The sequence below is a fragment of the Mustela nigripes genome, chromosome 17, assembly GCF_022355385.1.
Source record: "Mustela nigripes isolate SB6536 chromosome 17, MUSNIG.SB6536, whole genome shotgun sequence".
Taxonomy (NCBI): Eukaryota; Metazoa; Chordata; class Mammalia; order Carnivora; family Mustelidae; genus Mustela; species Mustela nigripes.
Window position 1 is genome coordinate 11165494 of NC_081573.1, and position 13044 is coordinate 11178537.

Here is a 13044-nt window from a genome sequence, read left to right on the forward strand (position 1 = left end):
CATAAGATTATTTTCCAAGGTCATGGGTGTTTGTTAATACCTGTGTTAGGACTAGATGACCACCCAAAGTTCGTGCCTCTTATTCTGTTGTCTGGACTTGATTCTGAAATGTGAATATCCAGGTACATCCTACATTACTCAGCCACTATTGCTTTTAGTTATGGTTATCAGACTAGTTATTAGACTAATTTTCTTCAGCATGGTTTGAATAGCAGTGTGTCAGTTGGGGCTTTGTTAATAAGAGGACGTCCTGTCCACCTGGAAGAAGAATCTTGATAATATGGAATGGCAAAACCACAAGAAGGAAGGATTCTGGGCCCCTAAACCACTGCATCAGAGGAAAGCCATCAGTCCCCCAGGAGCACCAGCAATGGATTATTATGCGAGTGAGAAATAAACTTATATGTGTTAAGGTAATAGCACTTGGGTTCTGATCATAGTAGCTACTGTAATCTAATCCATAGGGCATCTTTGAGTACAGATAGGATCCCTGTCTTAAATCACTGTGTCACAGAGGAAGGGTTGTCAAGGTGGTAAGACGGTCAGCTATTGTGTAACAAATGACCCTAAAGCATAGTGGCTTAAAACACACGTTGATTCTCACAGTTTCCTTGAAAAAGGAAGCCAGGCATGACTTTTGCTGGGTGCCTCAGCTCCCGCAAGGCTGCCGGCAAGTGGCTGGCCAGAGCTGCAGTGATCTGAAGGCTTTACAGGAGGAGAGTCACCTTCCAAACGCACTTATTTAAGCTGTTGGCTGGGTTGGGATCCTTGTGGGCTTGTGGCTGGACACCTCAATTCTTTCCACATGGGTGGCTCCCAGCATGGCAGCTGGCTTCCTTGAAAGTGAGTACGCAAGAGAGGGTACCTAAAATGGAAGCCAAACTCCTTTTGAACCCCATATTATTGGTGACATCCCTTCTCTTTTTGTATTTGTTTGCTTAGAAGGGTCATGAGGTCCAGCTCATTTCCAAAGGCAGAGGATTACAAATGGGTATGAATAACAGGAGGCAAGGTCATGGGGAGCCATGTTAATGGCTGCCTACCACAGTCTGCTCTGGCTGACTCCTTACTGATTCATGTCTTTTTATTTTTATTTTTAAAAAAGATTTTTAAAAGATCTTAAAAAAGATCACAAGTGAGCAGAGAGGCAGGCAGAGTGGCGGGGGGAAGCAGGCTCCCTGCCGAGCAGAGAGCCCGATGAGGGCTCAATCCCAGGACCCTTAGATCATGACCTGAGCTGAAGGCAGAGGCTTAACCCATGGAGCCACCCAGACACCCCAGTTTCTGTCTTTTTTTTTTTTTTTTTTTAGATTTTATTTATTTATTTGACAGAGAGAGATCACAAGTAGGCAGAGAGGCAGGCAGAGAGAGAGAGAGGAGGAAGCAGGCTCCCTGCTGAGCAGAGAGCCCGATGCGGGGCTCGATCCCAGGACCCTGAGATCATGACCTGAGCCGAAGGCAGCGGCTTAACCCACTGAGCCACCCAGGCGCCCCTCCAGTTTCTGTCTTTTTACTTGGAAAACACACTCATCCCCTTCCAAGGCCCTCCCCATGTCTCATCTCATTATAGCACCAGCTCAAGGTTATGAATCCTGTCCTCTGAATTAGGTTTGGGTGCTGACAAGGCTCATAAGGCGCTGTCCCTTAAGGACAGTTCCTCTTGATCTACAGATCTCTGGACGTAGCACCTTATCTGCTGCCCCTTGCTCCTTGTCTCCTGCAGGCAACAGTGAAATCACGGGTACATAGCAGTTTGGAAATCTGGCCAGAAAAATGTTTGGAAATTCCTTGATTAGGTCTCAAGGCCTGGGAATAATTCACATTCTGAGATCTCAGTTCTGCCACGTGTTTGCAGCTCAGTAGTTTTCTAACCTTGCTTGTTGGCATTTGAATTTTGGGAATCCAGTCGTCTCTAGCTTGTATTTTCTGCCTCTGTTCACTCCCAGCTGGCAGTATATCTACTGAGCTAATTCTCTTAAACACTTTGTGGACTTGGTGTGAATTCCATTGGGTTTCACCCCACTACACAAAAGCCACAACCATGTATCATTAAATAGTACTCCGAGATACCAGTTTTGATCTTTCTGAGGTTCCAGCAGATTTTACAGTCATACTTTTTCCCTTCTAGACCAGTTCCCGAGCAGTACCTTGGGTTTTATCTCTGCTTGGATGCCATTTCTTGATTTTACCATCATCTGCCATCTCAAAACCATCAAGTCCTGGCTTCTTTCTAATAGTCTTTCCCTCAATTTCTCTCTCTCCTTTGCATGTTTCTATAAGCAGCAAGAAAAAAAAATCAGGAAACATTTTCAACATGTTGGTTAAAGTCTCCTCAGATCACCCAGGTCTACTCTCCACATTAATTGCAAATAATAGGGTTGCTGAACTCTCTGTTCCTACATAATAAAACCCCTCTTTCTTCCAGTTTCTAACAAGGTTTGTCCTCACTTTTTTTAAAAGCCTTCACCAGCACTTAAAGTTCAAAATTTCTTTTTTTTTTAAAAGATTTCATTTATTTATTTGATAGAGATCACAAGTAGATGGAGACGCAGGCAGAGAGAGAGAGAGAGAGAGATGGAAGCAGGCTCCCCGATGAGCAGAGAGCCTGACTCGGGACTCGATCCCAGGACCCTGAGTCATGACCCAAGCGGAAGGCAGCAGCTTAACCCACTGAGCCACCCAGGCGCCCTAAAGTTCAAAATTTCTGACTGATCTTTTACTCATGCAACTATTGGGCAAACTCCAGGAATCCCAGCTAAGGAGGAATTAAGGCTTCTTGGGGCGCCTGGGTGGCTCAGTCATTAGGCATCTGCCATCTCCTCAGGTCATGATCCCAGCCTCCTGGGATTGAGCCCCGCCTCGAGCTCCCTGCTTGGCGGGAAGCTTGCTTTTCCCTCTCCCACTCCCCCTGCTCCTGTTCATTCTCTTTCTGCGTGTGTCTCTCCCTCTGTCAAATAAATAAATAAAATCTTTAAAAAAAAAAATTCAGGCTTCAGCCACTACTATCTCCGGGGAGGCAGACTTTGGAGATGAAGTTCAGCCAAGCGAACCACCTACCAAAATGCACTCAAGAGCAACTGGACATATGCAATGAGAGACAAGAAGAGAGAAACCAGTAAGGTGCAGAAGACAGAAGATTAACAGAACCAGAAGCCCTGTCTTTGAAAAGATGCAGAAAGCATCCAATCCTCTGATGAAAGAAAGGAGGTTTTTTAAAGCCAACTGAACAACACCCCCAACAATAACAAAACGGTAAGAAAAGAATGCATAATAGAAAAGGGCAGTGACTTTAGACATGATGGAGAACTGAACACCCAATTATACAGTTATTAAGTATGAAATCTAAATGAAGGGGATAAACTGAGAAACATAATTGCATAAAGACATACAGGAAATATTACTTTTTAAAGATTCATTTATTTTAATTTTTTTTTTTTTTTTTTTTTTTAGATTTTATTTATTTATTTGTCAGAGAGAGAGTGAATGAGAGCGAGCACAGGCAGACAGAGTGGAAGGAAGAGTCAGAGGGAGAAGCAGGCTCCCTGCGGAGCAAGGAGCCCGATGTGGGACTCGATCCCAGGACGCTGGGATCATGACCTGAGCTGAAGGCAGCCGCTTAACCAACTGAGCCACCCAGGTGTCCCAAGATTCATTTATTTTAGAGAGAGCATTTCCATGAAAGAGAGGACTGGGTATGAACTAAGACAGGGCACGCGCACGCGCACATGCGCGCGCACACACACACACACACGCACACACGTCACAAGTCACAAGTGCACAAAACATCTGGCAAAACCAAGTCCTCACCCACCTTTTATTCCTAAGGCTCCGCCCCTGGGCCCTAAGCCCCGCCCGCTATCCGCGCGCCTGCGCGCCGCACACCTCCTGCGATCCTATAGGCGCAGCGGCTGGGGGGAACCCGGGCCTCAGCGTTGGCGGCTCAAGGCGGCGCCTGCGCACTCGAAGCCTGGAGGGTGCTCCCAGAATCCTCAGGGCTCGGCTCCCTTCAGGGAGGCGGCGTGTACTTGGCGCGTCCAGAGCCAGGACTGAGAGGCTCCTGGGCGGCACTGTCCCGCGCCAGCCGGCCTCTACAGGGGGCTGAGGGTAGCAGTCCCCAGCCCTCGGTGGGCTGGAACGAAGCTCGGCAGCGACGCGTCGTCCAGTTTGAACTACCGTCCCCAGGGGCCCCTGCGGCGCAGGACACGCTCACTTCCGGCGGGGAGGGAGTGCGGGCTAGAGCGAGCGGGCGGCTGCTGAGGGGAAAGTCATCTAGCGCGGGAGCCGGCAGCTGATGGTCTGACAGAGGAGCGGCCGCGCGCGTCCGGCAGCCCGTGGGCGGCGGGGCGTGCAGGAACGGATGACGGCGCGAGGCCGTGCTCCGGACAGCCTCCCGAGGGAGGCCAGCCCTGCGCACTCCCGCCGCCGCCGCGAGCCCGGCGCCAGCCCCGTTGGGGCCGTGAGGCTGGAGGGGCGGACCGGGACTGAGTGCACAGGTGAGGGTGACAGGTGGCTGGGGCGAGGCGGCGCGAGTGCGGGAGGAGGGCGTCCCCGGCTGCGGATGCCGGCGGACCCAGGAGTCCAGGGTTGGGGGGTCCCTGATCTGTCCACGGCGTCGGGGAGGGGTCCCCGGGCCCGAAGCTTGCGGCTGACCTGTTCGGAGAGTCGGGGATGGGAACTTCCAGGGCCCGGAGCGTGCGGCTGACCAGAGAGCATGGGGTAGGCGGGTTCCCGGGCCCGGAGCGTGCGGCTGACCTGCACAGAGTCCGGTGACCGGGTCTGAGTCTTGGCCTCCGGGTCATTGTGCGATGGGGCTTGTGGGTGACAGGATGTTCACAGCCTCTGAAACGGAAAGGGATCCCCAGCTTTCCAGGGCGAGGTCGCGGAACTCCTCCCGTTCCTGCCCCGCACTCCTCTGCTGCACCCACGTCCCTGCCGCCGGAGTGAGGACAGACGGCGGGAGGAAGCGCTCTGTGTCGCGCTGTGGCTCGCAGCCGCGCTTCTCTTCGGTGGTTGCGCTGAGTGACACGCGACGTCACGGGAGCACACCACGGAGCGTGAGCTGCCTCGTTTTCACAGAGAGGACCTGAAGGGTGCTGAGGGCAGGTGACCGCCGGCTAGTGGGGGAGCCAGGATCCGGATGCGGCACCGGCCGACTCCAGAAACCTTGCGACGACTCTCACATAGTCCCCGCTACCTCTGCTTGAGGTCAGTGTCCGGAACCATTCGCACAGTTGAAAACGTGACCCTCAGAGGGTAAACGACCTCAAGGGTCGAGACCCCAACCCCCCCCCCCCCCCCCACCAGCAGGTTTCTGTTTCCCGAACTCCGACAGAAGAAACTTGGCTCAGAGTGGGCAGGGGCTCCTTGAAACCTAGTTTTTCACAAAGCAAAATGGTTCTCTTGAGGGGCTACTTTTGGTCCGGCCTCTCTAAGCCAGGGGGATCCCTTGTTGTGACAGGTAATACTTCCCTTCCAGGCGAGGCAGGTGTTGACAGTGGCCAGGTGGCTTTGAGAGAGGAGCCTGCAAACCCGAAGGGGAGCCGCCACGCTGTAGAGTGTAGGTGTCCCAGTGAGTGCCTGGACTGCGAGGATAGGGGGTGGGAAGTGAGAAGTGGTGGGGAGCTGAAGGGAGGCCATTCTAGGCAGTAATATTACAGCTACTCAGCTTCTCAGAACTCCTTTCTCCTGTCCTCCCTCTGCCCTCTCAGGGTAAAGCCCTTTGCCTGATGAGGAGCTGGGAAGAGGAGGTGATGGGAGTTGAACTTCTTAAAGCCACGTCCCTGGTGAGTTAGTATTCCCTCTTTCCTTCTTAAAATACGGTCTTGCTTTCCAGGATTTGGTAATGCTTGTTTCCTTCTGAAGAGTATCTGCTGAAGACTTCGATCCTGGGCCTGTTTCCTATTTCCTCCCTTTCTGATGAGTGATGAGACCACAGAGACAGACTCAGATAAGCCAGTTCCCTCTCAGAACTTCCTCTTCTCCTTACAGCTGTTTAGTCTTCATTCAAGAAATGACCCACTCTAGGGCGCCTGGGTGGCTCAGTGGGTTGAAGCCTCTGCTTTCAGCTCGGGTCATGATTCCAGGGTCCTGGGATCGAGCCCCGCATCGGGCTCTCTGCTCCTCGGGGAGCCTGCTTCCCTCTCTCTCTCTGCTGCCTCTCTGCCTACTTATGATCTTTGTCTGTCAAATAAATAAATAAAATCTTTAAAAAAAAAAAAAAAGAAATGACCCACTCTGAGCTTGTCCATCTGTGTTTTCTCATAAGTATATGACAACACAGAAATACGGTCCTTAGAGAAAATTTGAGAGCCATCATCTGCCCACTTCCTAAGTAGCCATCCTGGCTGTTTGGCTTTCTTTCTTTCTTTTTTTAAGATTTTATCCATTTATTTGACAGAGAGAGAGATAGCAAGAGGGGGAACACAAGCAGGGCGAGTGGGAGAAGGAGAAGCACGCCTCCTGCAGACCAGGGAGCCCCACCCCACATGGGGCTTGATCCCAGGACCCCAGGATCATGACCCAAGCTGAAGGCAGACACTTAATGACTGAGCCACCCAGGTGCCCCACCATCCTGGCTTTCGTAGAGCTTATAATCTGTTGGAGAAATGAAGAGGCAGCAAACATTTATTTATACAGTGTGATCAGTGCTGTAGCTATAGAACTAGACTTGCTGAGGAGTAATGGGGAAGGACCATTCACAGGTCATCTGAGTACCTTTGGGTAAGTTAGGAAAAGGTGTTCCTTCGGGAGTGATGAAGCTCTGTGACACACCATAATCTAGCAAGAGAAAATCTACTTTATTTTTAGTTCCATTTTGCTTCCTTGGTGAGAGATCCTTGAATGGCATGTAGCCTACATAATCATACTCACTGTTGAAGGGAGGAGGGGTTGGGAGCTGTGATTCCTGAGTTGTATCTTGAAGAAAGAGGAAGAGATCTGCAGGTATAGGTGAGATGTCTGGCATTTGGGCCAGAATATGCAAAGGTTTCCCCTCCCCACTTGGCTTGGAACCATGAGCATCTTAAAATGCCAGGGAGTGTTCTGTATATCCTTTTTCTTTCTAGGATGAATACCATAATCTATTTAATCAGCCTCTTGTTCCAAAGCTAAATTATTGCCAGTGTTTTATTATTTAACAGATTATTGCAGTGATCATCTTTGTTGTTGAATTTTTGCCCTCATCACTGATAATTTTCTTGGACTAAATTCTCAATTTTTCGATTGTTGTGGATTAAGAGTTTCTCACACTTTATTTCAGAACATTTTTAATTTAATTTAATTTTTTAAAAAAGATTTTATTTATTCGAGAGAGGGAACACAAGCAGGGGAAGTGGGAGTGGGAGAAGCAGGCTTCCTGCTGAGCAGGGAGCCTGATGTGGGACTCGATCCCAGGATCCTGGAATCATGACCTGAGCCAAAGGCAGGTGCTTAACAACTGAGCCACTCAGGCGCCCTGAACATTTTTAATTTTAATATTTTTATGACCAATTTAAGAATTATAATTCATGTTCTAATTAAAGTGAACTGCTAAATGAGTGTCATCAGCAAATTTTATTATAAAAAATTATAAAATTTGATGAATAAACTTACCAAATAAAAAATAATAGGATAATAAAATTGTCTTTATTTTATATAGAAGACACATTGAACAACTTATAGCAAAACAGCTTTTCTGATCAGGTATAATACCACTAAAAATGCAGTACCAATTGAACTTGTTTCCTAAGCATTTAAACGTTTTAGATGTAAGCAGTGTTGTTATTTGTGAGGAAAATATTTTAAGAGTGGCAAAGTATGGCATAAAGATTAATAGCATGACTGTGGCACCAGATTGCTTGGGTACAAATTCTAGCTCCAGTATATACTAGATAATAATCACCTTAATTTCTGTTTCCTTAACCATAAAAATGAGAATAATACCAGTACCTAATTTATAGCATTGTTGTGGGCATTAATGAATTGATGTATTTTAAGTATTTAGAAAAGTACCTGGCACATAATAAGCACTATATAAACATTAGATTTATATGCTACTGTTTGCCTGTGTGCCAGTAGTTGTTCATACAGTATATAAAATACACACAGTATATACACACTGTAACATATATGTGAAAAATCTACAATATGTTTGATGCACAAGAAGCCCTAAACATCAGGAGGCTTTTTATATCCAATGGGATTTTAATTTTAAAACTAATAATAATTTACACTGAATTTGGGAGAGTCCTTGTTCTGGGTAAGAAGGACTAAGCCCACTTTACCCTGTCTTTTCCACTGAAAGTTGCTATAGAACCAGAACAGCATGCATGGAGCGCGATTTGGGGCTTTAAAAAGTAAATAGTATGGGCGCCTGTGTGGCTCAGTCCTTAAGCGTCTGCCTTCATCTCAGGTCATGATTCTAGGGTCCTGGGATTGAGTCCCACTTCAGGCTCTTTGCTCTGCAGGAAGCCTGCTTCTCCCTCTCCCATAGCCCCTGCTTTTATTCCCTCTCTTGTTGTCTCTCTTTCTGTCAAATAAATAAAATCTTAAAAAAAAAAAAGATGTAAATAGTAGCAGGCTGATTGGGGAAGAAACCCAAAGTGCAATGTGATTACCTTTTTTTCCCCTCCCAGTATCTCCTAGCATGGATTCAACAAAGCACAAAACCCAGAAGGGGGTTTTGGCATGGATAAAAAGAATTGCAGGAGAAAACCTAGTTCAGGCTCAAGAAGTAGGAAGGGGGTCCATTGCTTGGAGAGGGTGGATGGAAAACTACCATGCAAGACAAGTTCTCTGTTTTCTCGTGCCCTGAGACTAGCAGTGGGGTCTGCAGAAGTCTAAAATTCCGAAGGATAAGAAATTTTCTCTGTGATTGAAGAAGCTTTTACTGCTTTTTTTTTCTTTTTTCTTTTTCTTTTTCTTTTTCCTTGCTTATGTTCTTTCCTTTCTCGGTCCCATGGGTGGATATAGTCAGCGTAGTTGCCCAGTAGAGTGGAATAAATAAGCGGAATAAATAAGTGGAATAAATAAGCCCCAGTCATCTGGTCAGAAGACTGAAAAGGGGAACGCCTAGGAAGTAGAAAACACTGGACAGACCACAGAGAAGGGGGAGCTTTGGAAATCAACCATATAAAGTTGTTTATGAACTCCTGGGCTCACTCTAAGTTGCTCATGCATGTATCTGGCCCTGAAAAGCATGCCATTGTCTGTGAGAAGTGAACTCCAAATTAGATGGCTGGCCACCAAGTACTACACCAGTGAGACAGACGTGCACATCACTTTATAGGCTTTGGAAATGGAGTGTGAATAAAGTTATCAATATTCTTTATATAAATATAATTTAAACAAGACATAGGGTCTCATAACATCCAAAATGTCAAGGATACTACCTAAAATTACTCAGCTGATGAAAATCTAGGGAAATTTCAATTCACAGGAGAAAAGATAATCACCAGATACTAACATTGATGTGACACCAATGGTGGAATTATCTGATAAAGATTTTAAAGCAGTTATTATAAAAATGCTCCAACAAGTAAAAACTCTTAAAGCGAATAGATTGTGTCAGCAAAGAAACAGAAAATATCAATAGGAAATGAAAAATAGAATTACCAAAATAAGCTCACTGTATGGGCTTAGTGGCATTATGGAGATGACAGTGGACTTAGTGAACTTGAAACTAAATAGAAACTATCTAATCTGAAAATAGATAAAAGACTGAAGAGAGTCTCAGGGCCCTGTGGGTCAACACCAGAATGTTTAACATTTGTATCATTGAAGTCCCAAAAAGAAGTGAAGTGTAGAAAAAATATTTGAAGAAATAATGGCTGAAAAATTGCCAACTTTAGTGAAAGACATAACTTTTAGATTCATGAAGCCCAGCAAACTCCAGCATGATAAACAAACAAACCAACCCCTTGCTTGAGAGCTTCATAGTCAGACTGCTGAAAACTGAAGACAAGGGAAAACCTGGAAAGCAGCCAGAGAAAAGTGATGCATAATATATAGGGCAGCAGCGATTTCAGTTCTATGGATTTCCCATCAGAAATCATGGCAGTCAAAGGAAGTAGAACAGCTTAAAAAGTACTCAGAGGAGGGGAGCCAGGGTTGCTTAGTTGGTTAAGCATCTGCCTTTGTCTTAGGTCATGATTCTAGGGTCCTGTGATCGGGCTCCTCATTGGGCTCCCTGCTCAGCGGGAGGCCTGCTTCTCCCTCTCTCTCTCCCCCTGCTTGTGTTCCCTCTCTCCGTGTCTGTCTCCTTGTCAAATAAATAAAATCTTTAAAAAAAAAAAAAAAGTACTCAGAGGAAAGAACTGTCAACCCAGCATTATCTGTCCTGCAAAAATAGCCTTCAGAATTGAAGGTGAAATAGTTTCTTATATGAAGGAAAAGTAAGAAAATTCATTGACAGATTTCTCAAAGAATTGCAAAAGGAGGTTCTTCAGATCGAAATTATAAGAAGGGAACTGGAACATCAGGAATGAGAAAGTACAACAGAAATGGTAATATATGGGGCGCCTGGGTGGCTCAGTGGGTTAAAGCCTCTGCCTTCGGCTCAGGTCATGATCCCAGGGTCCTGGGATGGAGCCCCGCATCGGGCTCTCTGTTTGGCAGAGAGCCTGCTTCCCTTCCTCTCTCTCTGCCTGCCTCTCTGCCTCCTTGTGATCTCTGTCTGTCAAATAAATAAAAATCTAAAAAAAAAAAATGGTAAATATATATATATGAAATACAATACACTGTTCTTCTGACTTATTTAAAAGATCTTCAAATATTAAAAGCAGAACTAATATCTTCACCTTACTGAACAGAACAGGATTTGAATACAGTCTGGCTTCAGGGACCATGTTCTTAACTAACACAGTATATTGAAATTAGATAAAACACAAGTAAAACTTGTTGAAATATTAAACCAAATGTTTTCCCCTGTTCTTGGCCACCTCCTCCTTCTACTCCTTTCCTATCCCTCCTTCATTATTTTTTTTTTTTTTTTTTTTTAAAGATTTTATTTATTTATTTGTAAGAGAGAGAGAGAGTGAGAGCAAGCACAGGCAGACAGAGTGGAAGGCAGAGTCAGAGGGAGAAGCAGGCTCCCTGCGGAGCAAGGAGCCCGATGTGGGACTCGATCCCAGGACGCTGGGATCATGACCTGAGCCGAAGGCAGCTGCTTAACCAACTGAGCCACCCAGGCGTCCCCCCTCCTTCATTATTATCTTAGGTAACAATTCTTGAGCACTTAGCTCAACTGTGACTGTTACCCCATTAAATTCTCACAATGCAGCTGTGAGGTAGCTACCAAAATAATTCCCATTTTTCATGTGGGAAAACCGAGGCACATGCAGTTAATTAATTTCACAAGATTGTCTGGCTAGTCTATGCCAGAGCCTGAATTCTTTGAAATAATCTGACCTTTTTGTCTGGTTTTATTCACAATTGGTAATTATTCAGAACTCATTCTTAAATGTTGATGTAAGTGAAATCACAAAGTAAGAACTGGGAAGTCTGTCAGGAACCACAGAATGGGTGACCAGTATCATTTGCTGATTGGTTAGGAAATTCAGCCCATGTAGCAAAACAGGTTGTGCTCATCTCATATGATCTCTTTGGATACTTCTCATCAGAGTGTTTTCCTAATGCAAACATACTTTTATGTCAAAAGGAAACAATATTGCTAGGCATTTTTCTCTTTCATTTTTTAGACATACCTCTTAACATCTCAGAACACTAAGATTTCTTAGACTGTATTGTGGAGGTTGAAGTCATGTTCATCAGGTCAACATCCTTCCTTGAAGCTTTACCCCCCCAGTACCAGAACTCTTTAATTTCTCCATGTAGAAATGTGATCTAGCTTCTAACATAGATAAATACAGTTGATCTTTGAACAACATAGGGGTTGACTTTGATCTCTGCATAGAAAATCTACATATAACTTTGTTCACGCCAGACATGACTCCTAAGAGCCTACCGTTAACTGGAAGCCTTATTGATAATATAAACAGTTGATAGTATACATTTTGTATGCTGTGTGTATTACATGTTACATTCTTTAAAAAATTAGCTAGAGAAAATAAATTGTTAAAGTCATATGGAAGAGAAAATAACACAGTACTGTACTTACTGATTGAAACAAACTTACATGTCAGTGAACTTGTGAAGTTCAAACCTGTGCTGTTCAAGGGTCAACTGCAATTTAGTACTTGATGTTCTGTCTTAATTGCAGTCAACATTTATCCATATGACAGTCTCTTCTCACCACTATAAAATCGTGAATGTTTAGAGAGCTAATATAACTAGACAGAAAAGTTGTCCAGTAGCTAACTGGTTTGGACCCTGGTGTAATTATATATGCAGAATGTTGGGTTTTTGTTTCCCGTGTAGCATGAACAGCATTGCCCTTGACCCGTAGAGCTAGCTAAGTAATGGCATGAGCACTAAGCAAGGTTATTTTTGTGTCATTTCAGGATTCAGTGACTTTCACGGATGTGGCCATAGACTTCTCCCAAGATGAATGGGAATGGCTGAATCTTGCCCAAAGGACTTTATACAAGAAAGTGATGCTAGAGAACTACACGAACCTGCTTTCATTGGGTAAGAGTGTCCTCCTCTTCCGCATTGGAGTCTTTCCACCTCTGTAGTCTTTTATGCCTTTATCAGCATTTCTCTCTAATATCCCTTTTCTCTCAGTACCTTTTGGACTGGTCATAACTCTGCAGTCTCCACAACATAGCCAATTTTCTTATCTTTCCTTCTGTGCAGGTCTTTGCCTTTCTAAACCAGACGTAATCTCCTTACTGGAGCAAGGTAGAGAGCCGTGGATGATGGAAGGAGAGATGACAAGAGGCTTCTGCTCAGGTAAGGCAGATAATTAGAGTTGGGGAACTATTCTCAAGAGGTTTCTTTTGTTTTTTCTTTAAAAAAAAAAAAAAAAGATATTTCTTCTCTGATACTTGTGGGAAAACCCCTCTTAAAAATCCCTCTCAAATTGAAACTTTTTATTCTAACACTGTTTTAAGTGGATCTTCTCCACTGGTGTGACATACCACTTTTACCTTTACTGATTTCCTGCAG

At 45.0% G+C, this 13044-nt stretch overlaps 1 protein-coding gene across 5 annotated transcripts in view; it reads left to right on the forward strand.

Moving 5' to 3' along the window:
- The first annotated feature begins 3891 nt into the window (after positions 1-3891).
- Positions 3892-13044, forward strand: part of ZNF470 (zinc finger protein 470) — a 38889-nt gene continuing 29736 nt past the window's right edge. Inside the window, exons 1-6 of one of the 5 annotated variants that reach the window (XM_059383163.1) lie at positions 3892-4493; positions 5077-5205; positions 5477-5557; positions 5709-5783; positions 12438-12564; positions 12733-12828. In XM_059383163.1, coding sequence (XP_059239146.1) covers positions 5727-5783; positions 12438-12564; positions 12733-12828 — 280 coding nt within the window. In that variant the 5' untranslated portion in view covers positions 3892-4493; positions 5077-5205; positions 5477-5557; positions 5709-5726. Of the gene's footprint in view, positions 4494-4825; positions 5206-5476; positions 5558-5708; positions 5784-12437; positions 12565-12732; positions 12829-13044 lie in introns of all 5 variants that reach the window. The other 4 variants (XM_059383162.1, XM_059383161.1, XM_059383164.1 and 1 more) reach the window with 4 other exon arrangements.